At 48.4% G+C, this 24,134-nt stretch overlaps 1 protein-coding gene across 1 annotated transcript; it reads left to right on the top strand.

The window, feature by feature from the left end:
- Positions 1 to 2,869: 2,869 nt before the first annotated feature.
- LOC149435325 (uncharacterized) lies at positions 2,870 to 22,828 on the top strand. The gene is made up of 3 exons (XM_089662791.1): positions 2,870 to 3,000; positions 15,885 to 16,001; positions 18,343 to 22,828. The coding sequence occupies exons 1-3, from the start codon at positions 2,949 to 2,951 to the stop codon at positions 20,055 to 20,057; spliced, it is 1,884 nt and encodes a 627-aa protein (XP_089518917.1). The 5' UTR covers positions 2,870 to 2,948; the 3' UTR covers positions 20,058 to 22,828.
- Positions 22,829 to 24,134: the final 1,306 nt, after the last annotated feature.

The raw sequence follows: 24,134 nt of genomic DNA on the forward strand, positions 1-24,134 counted from the left end.
CTCGCATGCCACAGATAGTATAACACCGCCTTTGACCAGTGTGTTATGATGTTGAATGATCCACGGAAAAATGGCGTCTCCGGGAGCGCGCATACGCATTCCGCGATCTCCGTGAAAATGGCGGCGGCTCAATGCGCAGGCGCCATTTTCTCGATTTATAGAACTGACGCTTCTGTTAGATGATGTGCCTTAGCACGAAAGGCCTTAGGAGGAGCTGACAGAGCATGACGCCATCGCCGCCGGAGCCACGAGGAGGCCCCGGCGGCCATCTTTCATAGGGTCAGTGCTGCACTACTCTGCTGTTTCATGATTGGCATTTATTTTGCATACTACAATGTATATTGACCTTTTTTTAACTTTGAACCAAATAAATTATCACTGGAACATACTACACTATTGGCACATTTTTGGGCTCCAATGTGGAGCTGTTAAACCCGCAGAGAGATCTTATTGCATCCAGTATCCAGAGGAGGGAGCCCTGTACCCAGGCTGTGAACCCGTCTATCCTGGCGGGACCTCTGGACCCGGCAGATTCTCATTTCCATCCAAGCTTGATGACCGTTACCTAGAGGGAAGCCCACCATCCGCCTGCAGCTAAGTCCTACCTGCTGGTTATACACTTATATGCGCATTACCTGCGCGTAGTCGGTGAGTGCGCATTGTTACCATTCATTCCTGTCACAAGTCTGTAAGAGATCTGCTGTCTTGGAGATTATCACCTCTGCCGTATTCAGATCCTTGTTCGCTGAACGAACTTATATTTATATATATATCGATATATTTATTCATATGCTATTAGCGCTGCACTTCCTTGATTTATCTTCTCCTCTATCGTCTGCTGGCGTTCAGCTGCTGCAGGGAGTGCCAACAGGGGATCAGTTCCAGTAATTGGTCTGGTAAATATGTCACATTCACCAGCCCCTTTCATTCCTCAATGAACACAATGCGTTATCAGTACTGATCCCTCACTGTGTTCATTCATAACTGAAGCCTATTAAAATGTTGTTTTTTTTTTATTTAGGTAAGCGGGTACCTCCAGTTCTCTTTTACAGGGCCCAGGCCAGCAGGGGGGCCCAGGAAGCTGGGTGAATTGTATGTGAGCAGGCAGGGTGATCAGCACAGTGGGGAAACAATTACTGGAACCGATCCCCTGTACGGCTCTCTCTGTGGCAGCTGAAAGCCGGCTTCTTCTCCTGTATCGCCTGCTGGCTTTCAGCTGCTGCAGAGAGTGCCAACAGGGGATCAGTTCCAGTAATTGTCCCCCCCCCGCTGGTCTGGTAAATATGTCACATTCACCAGCCCCTTTCATTCCTGAATGAATACAATGAGTGATCAGTACTGATCACTTGCTGTGTTCATTCATAACTGAAGCATAATAAAATGTTTTTCTTTTTTATTTTATTTGGATAAGGGGGTACCACCAGTCCTCCTTTACAGGGCCCAGACAGGTGGGTGAATCGGATGTGGGCAGGCAGGGTGATCAGCACAGTGGGGAAATATTTACTGGAACCGATCCCCTGTACGGCTCTCTGCAGCAGCTGAAAACTGGCTTCTTCTCCTCTATTGTCTGCTGGCGTTCAGCTGCTGCAGAGAGTGCCAACAGGGGATCAGTTCCAGTAATTGGTCTGGTAAATATGTCACATTCACCAGCCACTTTCATTCCTGAATGAATACAATGAGTAATCGGTACTGATCATGGGCGGACTGACAACTCATGGGGCCCCCGGGCAATAGGGGATCATGGGGCCCCTGTGTCCTTGCCCAAACTCAAAAAAGCCTATGAAAAAGGTACCAGGGGCATCTCATGGGGCCCCCTACTGACCCCGGGCCCTCGGGCAGTGCCGGAGCTTCCAAATGGTCAGTCCGTCCCTGGTACTGATCACTCACTGTGTTCATTCATAACTGAAGCATAATAAAATGTTTTTTTTTATTTGGATAAGGGGGTACCACCAGTCCTCCTTTATGGGGCCCAGGCCAGCAGGGGGTCCAGGCAGCTGGGTGAATCGGATGTGAGCAGGCAGGGTGCTCAGCACAGTTTGGAAACAATTACTGGAACCGATCCCCTGTACAGCTCCCTCTGTAGCAGCTGGCTTCTTCTTCTCTATCATCTGCTGGCTTTGGAGGGGGGCCTGTCAGGTTGGCTGTATGGGGCCCCGTGGTTTCTAACAGCAGCCCTGCTGCCACCTATGAAAGACTTACATTGACCACAGCAAGGGCATTTCCACCATCTGTGTGTACACTTGTCAAGCCTCGGCTTCGTGATGGAAGCGATTTAGCAGCCACCTGATCACTTCAATAGCCACCAAAAATCACCATCCCTCCCCCACCTGCATGCAATTCCCCCCTTCTTCCCCACCATGTATCCCGGGCTCATCTCTTGCAGGCTTGGGGCGACCACGGCCGGTGTCACAGGTAGGGCAGAGGGAGATCAGTGACCTCCATGCTGTGGCCAAGAAGGCAGCTAGTAAAGCATGATTTGCTCTTGATTACCTGCCTATTAGCAGGAAAAATGGCCACCATTTAATAACCAGCGTTTGGGATTCACTGGATTTCGAACAAGATTCACCAGACCCTATGCAGACTGACCCCCGGGGAGATTCACCCATCCCCAGTCATAGGCTGAGATTTCCAGTTTCCACCAACACGTTCCCAGGATCACGTTCCCGTGCCACCTCCGGGTGGCAGGCGGTGTGGCATCCTAGGCAAGGGAGAGGCTAGTTGGCGAGAGTCGCCCTGAAGATTGTATCTTTCCAATAAACTCCTTGACTGTTCCTTTGTGTCGAATGATAATGAGATTATTAATAGAATAATATGGGGCCACTCCTGCGAAGACGACTCATTTATGAAATGTTTTATGAAACCCATGAAACTTACTCACCGGGATCCTTCTATATAAACGAGGGAGAGCCGGACTCCGTAATTGTAGACCTCACGCTTCAGAAGACAAGATGAGAAGGTTTGGCCCCTGCCTGGTCCTTGTGGCCCTCTCACTGGATCTGGGTAAGAGTCTTCGGGACTTTCTATGCTGTATGTCATTTTAAAATGGATGTAACCCCAGTCAGGAGAGCATCATTGAAAGCTTTAACCTGCTAATGGAATTTCATGAATTATTTATTCATTCATTTAATTAATCCCTGGCGATCCTGCCATGAAGGTCCTTGTGTGGGTACTTCCTGTGTGAGGGTGACAACGCTTGCAACTCTGTCACAGAGACTACAGATGGCTGTTTAAAACCCAGGTATGGTCCACTGTGGTCACCATGAGGAAACCTCCCTTAGAAATGCTGTGCAGCCAAGGCCGGGACAAGGGGTGGGTGGAAGGGGCGGCTGCCCCTGGTGCAATGGTTTGCTGTAGGGATGGGGTCTCCTTCCTTCTGTTAGAATGGACAGGAATGGTGACAGTGGCAGTGATTGTGACTGCTGGGCATAGGATCCCCTGTTTAAAACCCAGGTATGGTCCACTGTGGTCACCATCAGGAAACCTCCCTTAGAAAGGCCGAGCAGCCAAGCCCGGGACAAGGGGTGGGTGGAAGGGGCGGCTGCCCCTGGTGCAATGGTTTGCTGTAGGGATGGGGTCTCCTTCCTTCTGTTAGAATGGACAGGAGTGGTGACAGTGGCAGTGATTGTGACCAGGGGCGTCCCTAGGATTGGTGTCACCAGGTGCGATCACACTTGGTGACACCCCCTCCGACGATCCCCGCAGAATGGATCGGTTCTGTGGATCGAGCATAATGGATTGGAGTCCGATCCATTATGCTTAATCCGCAGATCCGATCCATTGGGGATCGTTGGCTTGCTTTACAACTTACCTTTTCGTGGAGCGGATCCGGTGTCACCCCGTGTCACCCCGTGCGGTAGGTGTCACCCGGTGCAGCATGCACTCCCCGGCACCTGCCTGATTGTGACTGCTGGGCATTGGATCCCCTAGGGGGAAGGACGGGGGGGGGGGCAGGGGCAGACTGGATCCTTTGGAAACTTGGGCAGTGCCCGAGGGCCCGGGGTCTGTAGGGGGCTCCATGAGATGCCCCTGGTACCTTTTTCATAGGCTTTTTTGAGTTTGGGCAAGGACACAGGACACAGGGGCCCCATGAGTTGTCAGTCCGCCCCTGGGGGGGGGGGTGCAGTTTGGCCTCTTTGTCCCGGCACTGCATGTAGACCTGTGGGGTTAATTTACTAAAGGCAAACAGCCTGTGCACTTTGCAAGTGCAGTAGCTCCAGAGCTTAGTAAATGAGGTGAAGCTTCATTTTGGAAGGAACACACAATCACATGCAAGGGGAGAAACAAAAACTGCATTTTTACTTGTACATGATTGGATGATGTAGAGTTTCTGCTCATTTACTAAGCTCTGGAGCATCTGCACTTGCAAAGTGCCCAGTCTATTTGCCTTTAGTAAATCCATCCCCGTGTGTCTGCAAAGAGGCTGCAGGAGATCAGCAGCACTGAGACAGCGCAAACAATGAAAAAAATGTGCAAATAGGATTTTGCTAAACCCAAAAGGCTTTTGATTGTGACACTTCTAACCAGGGGCGGACTGACAAGTCATGGGGCCCCCGGGCAATAGGGGATCATGGGGCCCCTGTGTCCTCGCCCACACTCAAATCGCACCCTAAAAGCCTATGAAAGGTACCAGGGACATCTCATGGGGCCCCCTACTGACCCCGGGCCCTTGGGCAGTGCCCGAGTTCCCCAACGGTCAGTCCACCCCTGCTTCTAACTAGAACTCATTCATTCATTTGGGATCTGCATCTACCTTGGTCCATGGATGTGTGCTGTCAGTTTGATGGTAGGGCCACAAAAGTGTAGGCTGGGACCCCCATGGTGTCACTGGTCCCTCGTGTTTGAATTATTTGGCATTGGGACTTCTCATAGAAGGTGGACCTGTGTGTGAATATTCATCTGAATATTGATGGTTCTTCTGATTTGATCATCCAGTAGATCACCCTTTTGTACATTTTTGAATACTGTGAATAACTAAGTGGATCTTTCTGATCTGAAAAGAATTCAGAGGAAGTATTTCACCTCGCTGCAAACTGGGTGGTTCTAAGCAATGCGGAATGCTAAATCTTGCTGAGTCCATTTCAAAGACTCTAAAATCCAAGTAAGAATAACTATGTATGTTAGTCCTCACTATACAGAATCTGATCCAATCCAACAGCAGAATCCGTACATGAGACACATGAATAGTTACATAGTTCGTCTGGCTGAAAAAAGACAAAAGTCCATCCACATCAACCATTAAAAAAAAAAAGTTATAATCCTACACCCACAGTTGATCCAGAGGAAGGCAAAAAAATCCAGCAAAGCACGATCCAATTTGCTCCTGTAGGGGAAAAAAATCCTTCCTGATCCCCCGAGAGGCAATCGGATATTCCCTGGATCACCTTTCCCTATAAATGTTATATCCAGTTATATTCTGTGTATCCAAGAAAGAATCCAGGACTTTCCTACAGCAATCCACTGAGCTGCCACAACCAACTCTGGAGGGAGTCTATTCCACATTCTCACAGCTCTTACTGTGAAGAAACCTTTCCGTGTTTGGAGATGACATTTCTTTTCCTCCAGATGTAAAGAGCGCCCCCTTGTCCTCTGTGATGACCTCAGGGGGAATAACTACACCGAGTTCACTATAAGAACCACTGATGTATTTATACATGGAGATCATATCCCCCCTTATGTATTATACATGGAGATCATATCCCCCCCTTATGTATTATACATGGAGATCATATCCCCCCTTATGTATTATACATGGAGATCATATCCCCCCCTTATGTATTATACATGGAGATCATATCCCCCCCTTATGTATTATACATGGAGATCATATCCCCCCTTATGTATTATGCATGGTGATCATATCCCCCCCTTATGTATTATACATGGAGATCATATCCCCCCTTATGTATTATACATGGAGATCATATCCCCCTTATGTATTATACATGGAGATCATATCCCCCTTATGTATTATACATGGAGATCATATCCCCCCTTATGTATTATACATGGAGATCATATCCCCCTTATGTATTATACATGGAGATCATATCCTCCCCTTATGTACTATACATGGAGATCATATCCCCCCTTATGTATTATACATGGAGATCATATCCCCCCTTATGTATTATACATGGAGATCATATCCCCCCTTATGTATTATACGTGGTGATCATATCCCCCCCTTATGTACTATACATGGTGATCATATCCCCCCTTATGTATTATACATGGAGATCATATCCCCTTATGTATTATACATGGAGATCATATCCCCCTTATGTATTATACATGGAGATCATATCCCCCCTTATGTATTATACATGGAGATCATATCCCCCTTATGTATTATACATGGAGATCATATCCCCCCTTATGTATTATACATGGAGATCATATCCCCCCTTATGTATTATACATGGAGATCATATCCCCCTTATGTATTATACATGGAGATCACATCCCCCCCTTATGTATTATACATGGTGATCACATCCCCCCCTTATGTATTATATATGGAGATCATATCCCCCCTTATGTATTATACATGGTGATCATATCCCCTTATGTATTATACATGGAGATCATATCCCCCCCTTATGTATTATACATGGAGATCATATCCCCCTTATGTATTATACATGGAGATCATATCCCCCCCTTATGTATTATACACAGAGATCATATCCCCCCCTTATGTATTATACATGGAGATCATATCCCCCTTATGTATTATACATGGAGATCATATCCCCCCCTTATGTATTATACACGGAGATCATATCCCCCCCTTATGTATTATACATGGTGATCATATCCCCCCTTATGTATTATACATGGAGATCATATCCCCCTTATGTATTATACACGGAGATCATATCCCCCCTTATGTATTATACATGGAGATCATATCCCCCCTTATGTATTATACATGGTGATCATATCCCCTTATGTATTATACATGGAGATCATATCCCCCCTTATGTATTATACATGGAGATCATATCCCCCCCTTATGTATTATACATGGAGATCATATCCCCCCTTATGTATTATACATGGAGATCATATCCCCCCCTTAAGTATTATACATGGAGATCCTATCCCCCCCTTATGTATTATACATGGTGATCATATCCCCCCTTATGTATTATACATGGAGATCATATCCCCCCCTTATGTATTATACATGGAGATCATATCCCCCCTTATGTATTATACATGGAGATCATATCCCCCCTTATGTATTATACATGGAGATCATATCCCCCTTATGTATTATACATGGAGATCATATCCCCCTTATGTATTATACATGGAGATCATATCCCCCCCTTATGTATTATACACGGAGATCATATCCCCTCTTATGTATTATACACGGAGATCATATCCCCCCCTTATGTATTATACACGGAGATCCTATCCCCCCCCTTATGTATTATACACGGAGATCATATCCCCCCCTTATGTATTATACATGGAGATCATATCCCCCCTTATGTATTATACATGGTGATCATATCCCCCCCTTATGTATTATACATGGAGATCATATCCCCCCTTATGTATTATACATGGAGATCATATCCCCCCCTTATGTATTATACATGGAGATCATATCCCCCCTTATGTATTATACACGGAGATCCTATCCCCCCCTTATGTATTATACACGGAGATCCTATCCCCCCCTTATGTATTATACATGGAGATCATATCCCCCCTTATGTATTATACATGGAGATCATATCCCCCTTATGTATTATACATGGAGATCATATCCCCCCCTTATGTATTATACATGGAGATCATATCCCCCCCTTATGTATTATACATGGAGATCATATCCCCCCCTTATGTATTATACATGGAGATCATATCCCCCCTTATGTATTATACACGGAGATCATATCCCCCCTTATGTATTATACATGGAGATCATATCCCCCCCCCTTATGTATTATACATGGAGATCATGTCCCCCCCTTATGTATTATACATGGAGATCATATCCCCCTTATGTATTATACATGGAGATCATGTCCCCCCCTTATGTATTATACATGGAGATCATGTCCCCCCCTTATGTATTATACATGGAGATCATATCCCCCCTTATGTATTATACATGGAGATCATATCCCCCCTTAATCTCCTCTTCTCAGTAGAGAATACATTCAGTTCCTCTAATCTTTCCTCATAGCTGATCTCCTCCATGCCTCGTATCAGTTTGGTTGCCCTTCTCTGTACTTTCTCCAGTTCCCCAATGTTCTCTTTGTGAATTGGAGCCCAAAACTGAACTGCATATTCCAGATGAGTTATTACTAATGCAGCCATGAAAAGGAGTTTGATGTGCGACTTCCAGGTTCATCAGGACATGGGTTAGGACTGACCCCAGAGCACATTTCAGCTTGTCCCTCTTGGGAAGTCATGGCCAATACCTTCTCAGAAATGAGAGAAACTTCACCCAGTAGAAGGAAAGGCTAAACGAACCCCCGGCTCCCCCATTGCTCTACCTCTTATATACAATTTTACGAACGCTCAATGGACAGACCTTTTTCTCACCTTCTTCCAGTTGGTCATGCGAAAGCAAAAACCTGAAAGTCAACAGTAGGAGCAACGATCAGGGAATGTCCTGGCCAGGACCCAAGTTTGGACCTAACCCAAGCTCATCCCTACTCATCCCAACGTCCTGATACTGACAAAGGGAGCAATTATAACCTGACGGAGGTTTTAAAACTTTTTCCAATCTATCCAAACCTAAATAAAAGAAGGTTTGGCGGGAGTTCCTCTGTTTAACAACTTCCTATAATTGTATATAAATGTACGCATCACTGAACACGCTGACAGCTACTTACAAACACTAATAAACTGTTCACACGTGCAATAAATGTCCTCATAGGAACCCAACCAGGGGCGGACTGACCATTTGGAAACTCGGGCACTGCCCTAGAGCCCAGGGTCAGTAGGGGGCCCCATGAGATGCCCCTGGTACCTTTTTCATAGGCTTTTTGAGTTTGAGCAAGAACACAGGGGCCCCATGATCCCCTATTGCCCGGGGGCCCCATGAGTTGTCAGTCCGCCCCTGGTCCTCATAGTAACCCAACACTCCGAGGTAATAGGATTTATGAAGATCAGAGGTGTACCCAGAGCCATTACAGTCCAAGCGGCTGTCAAGAGGCCTGGGAGGTGGAAGGGGCCCCGTTAGGGGGGTTGTTGAGGCAATTCAAATATAGAAAATCAGTGTGAATGAGAACAAAAATCATCTCTTATGTCCTGCTGTTGATGCCGTCCCTTTCGTCTCTGAGCCTGTACCTGCAAACATAGTTACATAGTTAGTCTGGCTGAAAAAAGACAAAAGTCCATCCAGTTCAACCATTAACCACTTCCAATCCGGACACTTCCCCCCCCCTTCCAGTCCGGACACTCCCCCCCCTTCCAGTCCGGACGCTTTCCCCCCTTCCAGTCCGGACACTCCCCCCCCTTCCAGTCCCAACACTTTCCCCCCCTTCCAGTCCGGACACTTTCCCCCCCTTCCAGTCCCAACACTTTCCCCCCCTTCCAGTCCCAACACTTTCCCCCCCTTCCAGTCCCAACACTTTCCCCCCCTTCCAGTCAGGACGCTTTCCCCCCCTTCCAGTCCGGACGCTTTCCCCCCCTTCCAGTCCGGACGCTTTCCCCCCCTTCCAGTCCGGACGCTTTCACCCCCTTCCAGTCCGGACGCTTTCACCCCCTTCCAGTCCGGACGCTTTCACCCCCTTCCAGTCCGGACGCTTTCACCCCCTTCCAGTCCGGACGCTTTCCCCCCCTTCCAGTCCGGACGCTTTCCCCCCCTTCCAGTCCGGACGCTTTCCCCCCCTTCCAGTCCGGACGCTTTCCCCCCTTCCAGTCCGGACACTTTCCCCCCTTCCAGTCCGGACACTTTCCCCCCTTCCAGTCCGGACACTTTCCCCCCTTCCAGTCCGGACACTTACCCCCCTTCCAGTCTGGACACTTTCCCCCCTTCCAGTCCGGACACTTTCCCCCCTTCCAGTCCGGACACTTACCCCCCTTCCAGTCTGGACACTTTCCCCCCTTCCAGTTCGGACACTTTCCCCCCTTCCAGTCCGCACACTTTCCCCCCCCTTCCAGTCCGGACACTTTCCCCCCTTCCAGTCCGGACACTTACCCCCCTTCCAGTCCGGACACTTTCCCCCCTTCCAGTCCGGACACTTTCCCCCCTTCCAGTCCGGACACTCCCCCCCCCCCTTCCAGTCCGGACGCTTTCCCCCCCCTTCCAGTCCGGACACTTTCACCCCCTTCCAGTCCGGACGCTTTCACCCCCTTCCAGTCCGGACACTTTCCCCCCTTCCAGTCCGGACACTTTCCCCCCCTTCCAGTCCGGACACTTTCACCCCCTTCCAGTCCGGACACTTTCCCCCCCTTCCAGTCCGGACACTTTCCCCCCCTTCCAGTCCAGACACTTTCACCCCCTTCCAGTCCGGACACTCCCCCCCCCCTTCCAGTCCGGACACCCCCCCCCCTTCCAGTCCGGACACCCCCCCCCCTTCCAGTCCGGACACTTTCCCCCCTTCCAGTCCGGACACTTTCCCCCCCTTCCAGTCCGGACACTTTCACCCCCTTCCAGTCCGGACACTCCCCCCCCCCCTTCCAGTCCGGACACCCCCCCCCCCCTTCCAGTCCGGACACTTTCCCCCCTTCCAGTCCGGACACTTTCCCCCCTTCCAGTCCGGACACTTTCCCCCCTTCCAGTCCGGACACTTTCACCCCCTTCCAGTCCGGACACTTTCACCCCCTTCCAGTCCGGACACTTTCCCCCCTTCCAGTCCGGACACTTTCCCCCCTTCCAGTCCGGACACTTTCCCCCCTTCCAGTCCGGACACTTTCCCCCCTTCCAGTCCGGACACTTTCCCCCCTTCCAGTCCGGACACTTTCCCCCCCTTCCAGTCAGGACACTTTCACCCCCTTCCAGTCCGGACACTTTCCCCCCCCCTTCCAGTCCGGACACTTTCCCCCCCCCTTCCAGTCCGGACACTTTCCCCCCCCCTTCCAGTCCGGACACTTTCCCCCCCCCCTTCCAGTCCGGACACTTTCCCCCCCCCTTCCAGTCCGGACACTTTCCCCCCCCCTTCCAGTCCGGACACTTTCCCCCCCCCTTCCAGTCCGGACACTTCCCCCCCCCCTTCCAGTCCGGACACTTTCCCCCCCTTCCAGTCCGGACACTTTCCCCCCCCTTCCAGTCCGGACACTTTCACCCCCCCTTCCAGGCCGGACACTTTCACCCCCTTCCTGCCAAGGGACATTTTTCAGCTTTCAAGCACTATCACACTTTGAATGACAATTGCGCGGTCATGCAACACTGTATCCATATATAACCCAAATTAGTTTATAACCAAAAATTATAACTAAAAAAAAAATTTTATTTTACATTTTTATTTTATTTTTTTACATTATTATTTATTTATTTTTTTAACATACTGTCACCCTAGCAGTAGGGTCACCATAGTGACACTGTACTACTTGTGGGGGGTGATGAAGATTTTTTTTTTACTTACTACTCTTCATGTGATCACTGATTGGCCAATCAGTGATCACATGATTGGGACCTCACACAGAGGTCCTGTACAATGATCGGTGTTCTGCTGTGTCCTCAGGACACAGTGGGCACTGGATGGCAGTTCTACGTGCTCCCAGGGAGTGCGCACAGTCCAAAATGGCGGGCACCATTTATGAATGGCAACCCGCCCCTGCAGTGCCACCGTCCGGCCGTTTATATACATGGGCCGGACGGGAGGTGGTTAAGTTATAATCCTACCCCCACAGTTGATCCAGATGAAGGCAAAAAACCCAGCAAAGCACGATGCAATTTGCTCCTGCAGGGGACAAAATTCCTTCCAAAATCATCGTCTACATAGTCTATGTCCATCACACATCCTACTGTAGGGTGGCTCTGCGACCATGCAGTGTCTCCTGGAGCCACCCTGAGGTTGGTGCTCCCAGCTGGGACTCAGAAGGTTTGGCCTCACATGCGCAGTATGGTCTTGACAAGTATGGCAATGACATTTCACCAACATGGACCCGCCTGCTGCATCATTTTGACTGACAACTCATGGGGCCCCGGGGCAATAGGGGATCATGGGGCCCCTGTGTCCTTACCCAAACTCAAAGCCTATGAAAAAGTTACCAGGGGTATCTCATGGGGCCCTCTACTGACCCCGGGCCCTCGGGCAGCGCCCGAGTTTCCAAATGGTCAGTCTGCCCCTGGTAGGGAGGGCATTGGGCGAGGGGGCCATCAAGATTTGGCCGTTATGCCCCCTGATGAAGATCCCATAAAACATGTTCTCTCCGACAAGAGCCTTGTCTTCCTGAGTGGAATTCCAGCTTGGTGGAGCTTGCAGCGTCAGGTAGCAGATAGACTGGTTCATCGTGGCACCCAACCCGGCACCCAACCCGGCACCCCACGGCACGTCTCTATACAAGAGAACAATCAGGTGTGTGACGGGGAGAGGATGGTAAATAATCGTTCCTATAATTATACCTGTCTGAAAGAAAATGTTAAGGTCAGGGGCGGACTGACAACTTATGGGGCGGTAGGGGATCATGGGGCCCCTGTGTCCTTGCCCAAACTCAAAAAAGCCTATGAAAAAGGTACCAGGGGCATCTCATGGGGCCCCCTACTGACCCCGGGCCCTCGGGCAGTGCCCGAGTTTCCAAATAGTCAGTCCGCCCCTGCCCCTCTACAGTGCTGGCCGAGGACCTTCAGCTCCCAAAGAGGCTCAGGCCGCATCCACACCTCAGCGATTTGTGGCTCGAAGCTCAAAAACACTCCAGGAGGAAAAAAAAAAATTATTCTCAATAGAGACGGTTCACATCTCCACTCCAAAGTCGCCCGAAGACAAATGTCTGAAGCTCAAACAAGTTCTGCAGCTTTTTTTTCTCACTCCAATCGGGCACATTTTCGCGTTTGTGAGCTCCATAGAATCGACTGGAAATGCGTGATTTGCTCATTTTCTGCTCAAATGAAGAAATTAAAAAAAAAAAAAAAAAAATTGTAATAATATATGCATAAATAAATGTAAAATAAATACACAAATTCTAATCATCATAAATAAATAAAATAAATTAATAATATGTAATAATAAATCCATCAATAAATAAATAGTAATTAACCCCTAAACTTAACCCCTTAACCCTAATAAAATAAAATAAATTATTATTATTATTATTATTATTATTAATAATAATAATTAATCACATATTAGTATTATTATGATTATTATAATTATATATTATATAATAATAAAAATATTTTTTTCTTTGGGTCTGGGTGTTTATTAATATTTTGTTATTGTTATTATTAACACCCAGCCCCAAAGAAAAAAATATTATCATTATTATTAATAATAAATCTTATTAGTTCTATTATTTAATTATTTACTGTTATGGTTATGATGTTTATTTAATAGTATTTTATTTTTATTATTATCATTATTAGGGATGCACCGATACCGAGTATTTTCATGTGTACTTGCACTCGTGAAAATACTTCTGATATGGGCAGCACAGTGGCTGAGTGGTTAGCATTTCCGCCTGGCAGTACTCGGGTCATTGGTTCGAATCCCAACCACGGCACCACCTGCCTGGAGTTTGCATGTTCTCCCTGTGCCTGCGTGGGTTTCCTCCGGTTACTCCGGTTTCCTCCCACACTCCAAAGACATGCTGGTAGGTTAATTGGATCCTGTCTAAATCATCCCTAGTATGTGTATGTATGAATGTGAGTTAGGGACCTTAGATTGTACGCTCCTCGGGGGCGGGGACCAATGTGAATGTACAATATATATGTAAAGTGATGCATAAAATAACCGACACTTTGTGGTACAATTTGCATTAATGGATTTGATATATCATGCGATTTGAACAGGAATGCGATTCATCGCATGCGGTTTCTGCACTGCCCCTGTGTGAACGCAGGCTTGTCATAGCTGGAGCTCACACAGGAACGATGAGGGAAACCTCCCTGCAGGGATCCCATGCTGGGTGTCAGTGGTGGGAGAGGAGAGAAAGCGGCCTCCTCCATAGGTGTAACATGTGGCCGAATCTCCAGATCGATCCCTGGGGCTGGGTTTGTTCAGCCAGTTCCTATCCCAAGAACCACCATCGATGGTGCTACGTCAATGGACAAAGCGGCATTTGAAACAGAAACGGGTGCAACTGTTCCCAAGACTTCACTGCAACACAGTCTATATTGGAGAGGCAGCCAGCGTCTCCTTAGTGCACCACCCCAGACCCCAGATGAACTTCTCCCCTTCACCCAGCAGTCTGGAGATACCCCTGAACAGGGGATCTGGTTCCTGTCCCTTTAACTAGGTGATCAGTCACTAGCAGAGGACTATTCTGGTTTTCCCCCAGAGTGCTCCTTCCCCTATCTGCTCAGGGGGTGCAGGTCTACGCACTCAGATCCTCTCTGGTATCAACCAGTATGGGTTGGATCCTGCAAAGAGGCCTGTCAGCTGGGCCACTCCTTCCCTGCCATACAGGTGGTCCTCGTTCTGGGGGCTGGTGAGCTCTGAGCTTTCCTCCTTTCCAGCTCCAGGCCTGCAGGTAGTCCCCATCCCACTGGTCCGCCTTGCAGCCTCCTGCCCTCAGCCTCACATCTTGTCCACCATCTTCCACCTGAACTCACTGAGCAGTCTCCAACACTTTTAAGGGTGTCCCAACCTCTTGTCAAGCCTTCTGTTAGGCATTGGATAGGGTCCCTCAAGAGTGCAACCAGCCGCTCCTCAGATCCACCCACTGCCTCCCTCCTTAGCCCAAGGGCAGGAGGAAATTCCAGAGGTGCCGGCCTGCAGAGCCTCTCAGCTCCTGACCATGATTTGATCTTCTGGATATTACACCGAGGATGCTACACAGCCTTCCTCACTGACAATTAAACATCAGCCCCCCCCCCCCTAGCTAAACTAGGAGGGTACTACACTAGTACTAAACAGGAGGGGTAGTGGCCCCAACATGTAGCAGCCCAAAACTACCACTAGATGTCACCATACTACAGAACACTAAGATCCGGGTGCAGTTTACATGGATGGTGATATCCCCCTAATCCACTTCCACACGACCCTCTTTACACCCAGGGGACAAGTCTCCCACAGGGCTCTGCATGTTCCTCGGCCCAGGCTAGGGTTCCGAGGTCAGTCTGTATGCCTGAGGCCCATCAGACATGGGGGACACCTGGAGTGTGACACAGTATAAGGGGGGGGGGGATAAACCCACCACCAGGAGTACACACCTGATTCCAGCTAGACACCACCAACTCCTAGGTAGATCAGGTTTGCACCTCAGGACACATTCCCTGGTATTGGCTGAACTACTCCTTTAATTTCACATATAACACCAATGCACTCTTAGCTCGGCTCATTGTAGCCCCGTATCAGGGGCGGACTGACCATTTGGGAACTTGGGCACTGCCCCAGGGCCCGGGGTCAGTAGGGGGCCCCATGAGATGCCCCTGGTACCTTTCATAAGCTTTTTTCGGTGTGGTTTGAGTGTGGGTGAGGACACAGGTGCCCCATGATCCCCTATTGCCCAGGGGCCCCATGAGTTGTCAGTCCACCCCTGCCCCGTACTGAGCGATTTTCCCCCCATGATCAAGACTATTGTTCTGTCTCACTAATATATTTTTTTTCAGTGTTGTATTGAATAGTGTCCGGTTTTTAGTGTTCTGTAATCTGGTGACATCTAGTGGCAGTTTTGGGTCACTACGACTTGTTTACTTATGTGATTTGGTATCTCCCTCTGTGGCCCCCTATATGTCACCCAGTATAGTTCTACATCTACGATCATTGTGTTCTCCCTGACTGAGCTGCTTTCCTCTGATCTCTGTGCAGTGAGCTGCTCCCTGCAATGTTTCTTCTGCAAAGATCAAACCGAAAAGTCAAACTGCTGGGAGTTGAAGACCTGTCTGCCGGGACAAAATGCCTGCATCAGCACCAAGTACAAACGAGGTGAGTGTACAACAAATGTGATCATATACTGCAAGATTGTACATCTGTGGACTGCAGGTTGGAGCCGCTACTGCAACCAATATTCTTCATTTTATATAATCACCCAATCACAATGAAGGTCACCCTGGAGGGGCCCTACAGGTCTTGTGTATGCTGCAGGTGTACAGACCCAGGAACTCAGTGAAGAGATGGTGGGAACCCCACATAATGGGCCCAGCAGGTGTACAGACCCGGGAACTCAGCACAGGGATGGTGGGAACCCTTCATATTGGGCACAGCGGGTATACAGCTCCGGGAATTCAGTACAGGGATGGTGGGAACCCCTCATAATGGGCACAGCATGTGTACAGACCCGGGAACTCAGCACAGGGATGGTGGGAACCTCTCATAATGGGCACAGTGGGTGTACAGATCCGGGAACTCAGCACAGGGATGGTGGGAACCTCTCATAATGGGCACAGAGGGTGTACAGACCCGGCAATGCAGCACAGGGATGGTAAGAACCCCTCATAATGGGCACAGAAGGCATACAGACCCAGGAACTCAGCACAGGGATGGTGGGAACCCCTCATAATGGGCACAGCAGGTGTACAGACCCCGGAACTCAGCACAGGGATGGTGAGAACCCCTCATAATGGGCACAGAAGGTGTACAGACCCCGGAACTCAGCACAGGGATGGTGAGAACCCCTCATAATGGGCACAGAAGGTGTACAGATGAAGGAACTCAGCAGAGGAATAGTGGGAACTCCAAGGATGGACTCACTTTGGTCTGAAGTGTGCACCGAGAACAGGCAGACCTATGACAAAATGGGCTATTTAAGGGTCCTCCCCAGGATCTGCGTTACAACATGGCGGATGCTGTGCGCAGATCTATGGATTGCTCACTCCCTGTAGCAGGGTGACAGCCAGGAGTGTGCCACCAATAGGACAAAGTGAGGCAACTGAGGCACTTGGAGGCATCAGAACTGTGCTTGGGTGTCCATATGGGACACTTCATCCTTGCTGTAGCATTGCCAATCTGGTTACTAGGATGCTGATGGTTGGGATGTACAGCCCAGCCACCTGTGTCCTAGCAACCCATGTTGCACAGTCATTAGTTGCTAGGATGCTGGCAGTTGGGCTACAGAATCATTGGTTGCTAAGACACTAGCAGCTGAGCCGCAGTGTTATTAGTTGCCGTGCCAGCATCAAACTAACCGAAAGGGAGGGGGCAGCAAAAATGGGGTAGCATGGGGGGAAGGGGGGGTTAGGTTAGGTTGGTGAAAACCTAGGGAGTGGCAAACATGAACCTGGGCACTCTTTTGGCGACAGCCCTGGTCGCTCTGGTTCAGATGTTCAGATGGAGCTCCATGTAGCTTCAGAAGGACTTTAAGTAGCAGAGAAACAATGCAGGACCAACTCCAGCACTTCAGATGTTCAGATGGAGCTCCACGCAGCTTCAGAAGGACTTTAGGTAGCAGAGAAACAACGCAGGACCAACTCCAGCACTTCAGATGTTCAGATGGAGCTCCACGCAGCTTCAGAAGGACTTTATGCAGCAGAGAAACAACGCAGGACCAACTCCAGCACTTCAGATGTTCAGATGGAGCTCCACGCAGCTTCAGAAGGACTTTATGCAGCAGAGAAACAACGCAGGACCAACTCCAGCACTTCAGATGTTCAGATGGAGCTCCACGCAGCTTCAGAAGGACTTTAGGTAGCAGAGAAACAACGCAGGACCAACTCCAGCAATTCAGATGTTCAGATGGAGCTCCACGCAGCTTCAGAAGGACTTTAGGTAGCAGAGAAACAACGCAGGACCAACTCCAGCACTTCAGATGTTCAGATGGAGCTCCACGCAGCTTCAGAAGGACTTTAAGCAGCAGAGAAACAATGCAGGACCACTCCAGCACTTCAGATGTTCAGATGGAGCTCCACGCAGCTTCAGAAGGACTTTATACAGCAGAGAAACAACGTAGGACCAACTCCAGCACTTCAGATGTTCAGATGGAGCTCCACGCAGCTTCAGAAGGACTTTAAGCAGCAGAGAAACAACGCAGGACCACTCCAGCACTTCAGATGTTCAGATGGAGCTCCACGCAGCTTCAGAAGGACTTTAGGTAGCAGAGAAACAACGCAGGACCAACTCCAGCACTTCAGATGTTCAGATGGAGCTCCACGCAGCTTCAGAAGGACTTTAAGCAGCAGAGAAACAACGTAGGACCAACTCCAGCTGACACTTTCTAAAGGAATGACAGAAAAGGCTTTTTTTTTCCTCATGCATTTGAATTATGTAGGATTTAAGATCTGCACTTTGTGTTCATTGTGGCGAGAGTCATTTTCTCTCATTTATTTTGTAGATGGAAAGGATGTGTTTACAAGAGACTGCATTAAAAGCTGCCTACAGAGTGACTTCAACATCCCAGGAATGAAACATGACACAGTCTGCTGCACCAACAAGCTCTGCAACACTTTGGAAGACGTGTCATCTTTTGCTGCCAATAATAGCGGTGCCTCTGCCGCTAATTCAGCCAGTGGTATGGCTGGTGGATCTTCCAGCGGTTCAGCCAGTGGTTCTACGTACGGTTTGGCCAGTGGCTCAGCCAACGGTCCAGCTAGTGGTTCAGCCAACGGTCCAGCTAGTGGTTCAGCCAGCGGTCCAGCTAGTGGTTCAGCCAGCGGTCCAGCTAGTGGTTCAGCCAGCGGTCCAGCTAGTGGTTCAGCCAGCGGTCCAGCTAGTGGTTCAGCCAGCGGTCCAGCTAGTGGTTCAGCCAGCGGTCCAGCTAGTGGTTCAGCCAGCGGTCCAGCTAGTGGTTCAGCCAGCGGTCCAGCTAGCAGCTCCACCACTAACTCCATTACTCACTCAACTATCTACTCATCTACCAGTTCTTCTGGAAACTATTCCAACAATTACTCCTCTACCTCTAGCTCCAGCACATCTGGGTCCCCTGCAGGTTCCTCCAACAATGCTTATAACTCTGGCACATCTGGGTCTTCTGCTGGTTCCTCCAACAATGCTTATAACTCTGGCACATCTGGGTCTTCTGCTGGTTCCTCCAACGTTGCTTATAACCCTGGCACATCTGGGTCCTCTGTTGGTTCCTCCAACGTTGCTTATAACTCTGGCACATCTGGGTCCCCTGCTGGTTCCTCCAACGTTGCTTATAACTCTGGAACATCTGGGTCTTCTGCTGGTTCCTCCAACAATGCTTATAACTCTGGCACATCTGGGTCTTCTGCTGGTTCCTCCAACAATGCTTATAACTCTGGCACATCTGGGTCTTCTGCTGGTTCCTCCAATGTTGCTTATAACCCTGGCACATCTGGGTCCTCTTTTGGTTCCTCCCATGTTGTTTATAATTCTGGCACACCTGGTTCCTCTAATGTAGTTTATAATTCTGGCACCTCGGGTTCTTCTGGTTCCTCTAATGTTGTTTATAATTCTGGCCCACCAACTTCCTCTAAAGGTGTTTATAACTCATTTGGGTCCACTGCTGGTTCCTCTAATGTTGTTTATAGGCCTGGTACATTTATGAACCCTGCTGGTTCCTCCAATGTTGTTTTTAGGCCTGGTACATTTATGAACCCTGCTGGTTCCTCCAATGTTGCTTACAATTCTGGCACATTTGGGTCATCCGCTGGTTCCTCCAACACTGCTTATAATTCAGGCACATTTGGGTCATCCGCTGGTTCCTCCAACGTTGCTTATAACCCTGGTGCATTTGGGTCATCTGCTGGTTCCTCTAATGTTGCTTACAACCCTGGCACATTTGGGTCATCTGCTGGTTCCTCCAACGTTGCTTATAACCCTGGTGCATTTGGGTCATCTGCTGGTTCCTCCAACACTGCTTACAACCCTGGCACATCTGGGTCTTCTGCTGGTTCTTCCAACACTGCTTACAACTCTGGCACATCTGGGTCTTCTGCTGGTTCCTCCAACGTTGCTTACAACCCTGGCACATCTGGGTCCTCTTCCTCTGAAGGCTCCAACCCACACATGACTGGCTCCTTCTACAATTCATACTTCGCCAAGATTCCTGCTGGCCACTCTGATACCAAGTCACCTAACTCATAAGCTTGGAAACTGGTCCCCAGCACAAAAAATTGATCATAAACGGACAGGTCCAATACAACCTCAGACAACTTGCTAATCTTGCTACCCACCCATTCAAGCCTCAGCTCAGCGGATGACCTCCTAATGAATATTGCCTACAGGCATTGCCTGATATACACCAGCAGCTACTGCTGAGTGTTTCTTTCACACACGATTAGCCGTTTTATCAAAGGGCAAGTCCACCCAAACGTAATATTTATTGGGTACTTTGGTGAGATATTTGCACTTGTGTCTCCCTGTTCCCATTACAAGGCTTTCTCTGCTGGATTTAAATATATTTTAATGCTCAGCTTGTAATGTTAGAAGTTGGAAAAACCAAGGTGGACCGAGACGCCCAAAAATCCAGAGCTGGGAAATGTGGCAGAGAGATCTTTCTTTCCAGTTCCCAAAAGCTATGATAGGATAGTGCATGGCTCCGCCCACCATCCTCCAACTTCAAAGTGTATCTAAAGCCAACTTTTTTTAAAATTTCGGGTGGGGTGTGGAAGAACTAAAACCACTGTGTGGTTTTTATTGCTATATGTGTCTCTATAAGTCACTATTTGTCTTGGTCACCAATGTCACTGGGATGGAACGTGAGCTAAAATCTAACATTTTAATGTCATAGGACAAGGAAAGGAGGGAAAACCTTCAAATGGAGACAGTTTTTTTTCCCCAAACAACCAATCAGAAGTGATTTTTTTTCCAATCTAACCACATATAACTAAAATCTGATAAGGTGATGCTTGGCTCAGAAAAACCCGTAGTGTCGAGGTGGCTGATTTAGGTGCATTTCAGTCCCGATTTTCGGTCTTAGTCTTAGACTCCACTTCAAATATGTATGCCATGAAAATTAGAGGAAATATCAGTGTGGTCCAGAAACGTACTTTGCTCGCACTGATTCATTTATTAAGCTATTGGTCACCTACATCTCAAGTCTTCAGAACAATGACCCAATGGATACATACAGTTCTTCTTTTAGCTGGGAGAGAAATAACGACTTTGTCGCCCAAACTACCTACTATAAAGGGTCCCACATTGGCCATTCAAACTCTAACATGGAGAGAAACACATCTAAAAGGGGGACAAACTTATTGAAATGTTTTTTTTTTCCAACTTGAAGCCATTGATATTACACATATACGTACACTCACTGGCCACTTTATTAGGTCCACCTTGCTACTGCCAAGAAAATCTCCCCCACACCATGACACCATCACCACCAACCTGAACTGTTGATACAAGGCAGAATGGATCTATCACACCATGACACCACCACCACCAGCCTGAGCCGTTGATACAAGGCAGGATGGATCCACCACACCATGACACCACCACCACCAGCCTGAACTACCTACTATAAAGGGTCCCACATTGGCCATTCAAACTCTAATGTGGAGAGAAACACATCTAAAGGGGGACAAACTTATTGAAATGTTTTTTTTTTTCCAACTGGAAGCCATTGATATTACACATATACGTACACTCACCGGCCACTTTATTAGGTCCACCTTGCTACTGCCAAGAAAATCTCCCCCACACCATGACACCATCAGCCTGAACCGTTGATACAAGGCAGGATGGATCCACCACACCATGACACCACCACCACCAGCCTGAACCGTTGATACAAGGCAGGATGGATCTATCACATCATGACACCACCACCACCAGCCTGAACCATTGATACAAGGCAGGATGGATCCACCACACCATGACACCACCACCACCAGCCTAAACTGTTGATACAAGGCAGGATGGATCCATCACACCATGACACCACCACCACCAGCCTGAACCGTTGATACAAGGCAGGATGGATCCCCCACACCATGACACCACCAACCTGAACTGTTGATACAAGGCAGGATGGATCCATCACACCATGACACCACCACCACCAGCCTGAACCATTTATAGAAGGCAGGATGGATCCACCACACCATGACACCACCACCACCAGCCTGAACCATTGATACAAGGCAGGATGGATCCACCACACCATGACACCACCACCAGCCTAAACCGTTTATAGAAGGCAGGATGGATCCATGCTTTCATGTTGTTTACGCCAAATTCAGAGCCTACCATCTGTATGTCACAGCAACCAGTCTGCTCATTCTCCTCTGACATCAACAAGGCATTTTGCTCCACACAACTGCCGCTCACTGGATATTTTCTCTATTTCGGACCATTCTCTGTAAACCCTAAAGATGGTTGTGCATGAAAATCCCAGGAGATCAGCAGTTTTTGAAATACTCAGACCAGCCCGTTTGGCACCAACAACCATGTCACTTAAAAACCCTTTCTTTCCTATTCTGAAGCTCAGTTTGAACTTCAGCAAGTCGTCTTCACCACGTCTAGATGTCTAAATGCATTGAGTTGCTACCTTGTGATTGGCTGATTAGCAATTTGTGTTACCAGGCAATTAAACAGGTGGACCTAAAAGTGGCCGGTGAGTGTATAGTGGCCAAGAAATTGTTAGTACAGTCCAAGTTATTAGAGGAAACCCTGGGTGGCACATTGAGACATCTACAACTACCCACCACACCTGAATAATGGTCTAGGGCCTGTAGTTGTGTTTATGTATTTGTTATTATTTGCATTGTCCTGCTGAAATCAAGGTGTAACGTTCCTGCGCCGTGTGCCTCTCGAGATGTTTTCATGTCAGGCATTGGAACACAGAACACCTTTTTCTCTTGTTTCAGATTGTAAAAAAAAACAATAAAATTTGTTAAAAAAATAAAAGTAAACTTTTTGTTGCTGGGTTTTCCCTTTAATTAAAGTGGTTGTAAACCCTTCCATATCCTCAGTGAAGTGACCGGCCTCGGGTGATACACAGAGATGAAACAAATCCTTCTACATACGTTGTATCTGTTTATCTGTAGCATTCTCTACTCTACAGCTGTTCGAACTCCAGAATTTTGTAAAGCTTGTCTGAAAGTTCAGAAAAAAGTTGATGTTACACCATGGGTGCTCAACTTGTGGCCCTACAGCTGCTGTGGGACTACAAATCCCATGAGGCGTTGCAAGACTGACGGTTAAAAGCGTGACTCCTAAAGGCAGACGCATGATGGGACTTGTAGATCCACAACAGCTAGAGGGTCACAGGTTGAGCACCCATGTGTTACCCTCTGCAGAGCTCAGTGAGGAGAATTCTGAGAGCTGATTGGAGGGAAGGGACACCCCCTCCACCCAGGTCACAAGAACAGAGGCTATCAATCTGCTGGAGCTCCGTCCCGTCACCATTTTTCTCTTGGTGTCAGGAAAACATGTCAGAAGTAATTCATGCTGATAGCAGAGGAAGGAGGCAGCAGACCGAAATGACACTTAGTGCTCTGGACTGAGACCAGAACACACTATAAAGGGATATGCTGTGTTCATATTTTCTGCCTGAGGTTTACAACCACTGTAACACTGGTTGGTGATTACCAGGGGTGGACTGACAACTCATGGGGCCCCCAGGCAATAGGAAATCATGGGGCCCCTGTGTCCTTGCCCACACTCAAACCACACCCAAAAAAGCCTATGAAAGGTATCAGGGGCATCTCATGGGGCCCCCTACTGACCCCCGGGCACCACACGAGTGCCTAAATGGTCAGTCCGCCCCTGGTGATTACAGCAAACACCACAGTGGCATCTGATTTACACTGTAAAGAGGTCCTGTTAGTACTTCTGTTACCTGGCCCCCAGCTGTAGGCTGCCATTGTGGGACTCCTGGCACAGTTTCCACCATTGTTTGTGGAAGTCGTAATTTGGCAGCCTGCAGCCTGGCTGGAGTCTCATTTGGGCTTGTTGAGACATGTGGCTGGGGGGGCGGTAAAAGTGGGCAGTTCAGACACAGTTTTCTGTTCCCCAACCATCTACCTGACCAAGGAGATGTAGCCATTGTGGGCTGTACACATGCCATGGTGCTTTGCTTCATGGACCCAGCAAAAATGAAATCCCTTTCATGTTTGTTGGGCGGTACCATGGTAGAACATGACCCATTCAAGTTAAAAAGGCTGGAGGAGCGACATGTTGCAGCACAGAGGTTTGTGAGAGCTAAAGTGATTCTAC

Source organism: Staurois parvus, unplaced genomic scaffold (assembly GCF_062004578.1).
Source record: "Staurois parvus isolate SC_StPar_1 unplaced genomic scaffold, SC_StPar_1.0 ptg001542l, whole genome shotgun sequence".
In the NCBI taxonomy this organism is placed as follows: Eukaryota; Metazoa; Chordata; class Amphibia; order Anura; family Ranidae; genus Staurois; species Staurois parvus.

Excerpts from the sequence above, each read along its gene's own strand:
- LOC149435325 (XM_089662791.1), top strand. The coding sequence starts at position 2,949 with ATGAGAAGGTTTGGCCCCTGCCTGGTCCTTGTGGCCCTCTCACTGGAT. Across the intron at positions 3,001-15,884 it reads GGCCCTCTCACTGGATCTGG|TGAGCTGCTCCCTGCAATGT; the intron begins GTAAGAGTCTTC and ends ATCTCTGTGCAG. Across the intron at positions 16,002-18,342 it reads CAGCACCAAGTACAAACGAG|ATGGAAAGGATGTGTTTACA; the intron begins GTGAGTGTACAA and ends TTTATTTTGTAG.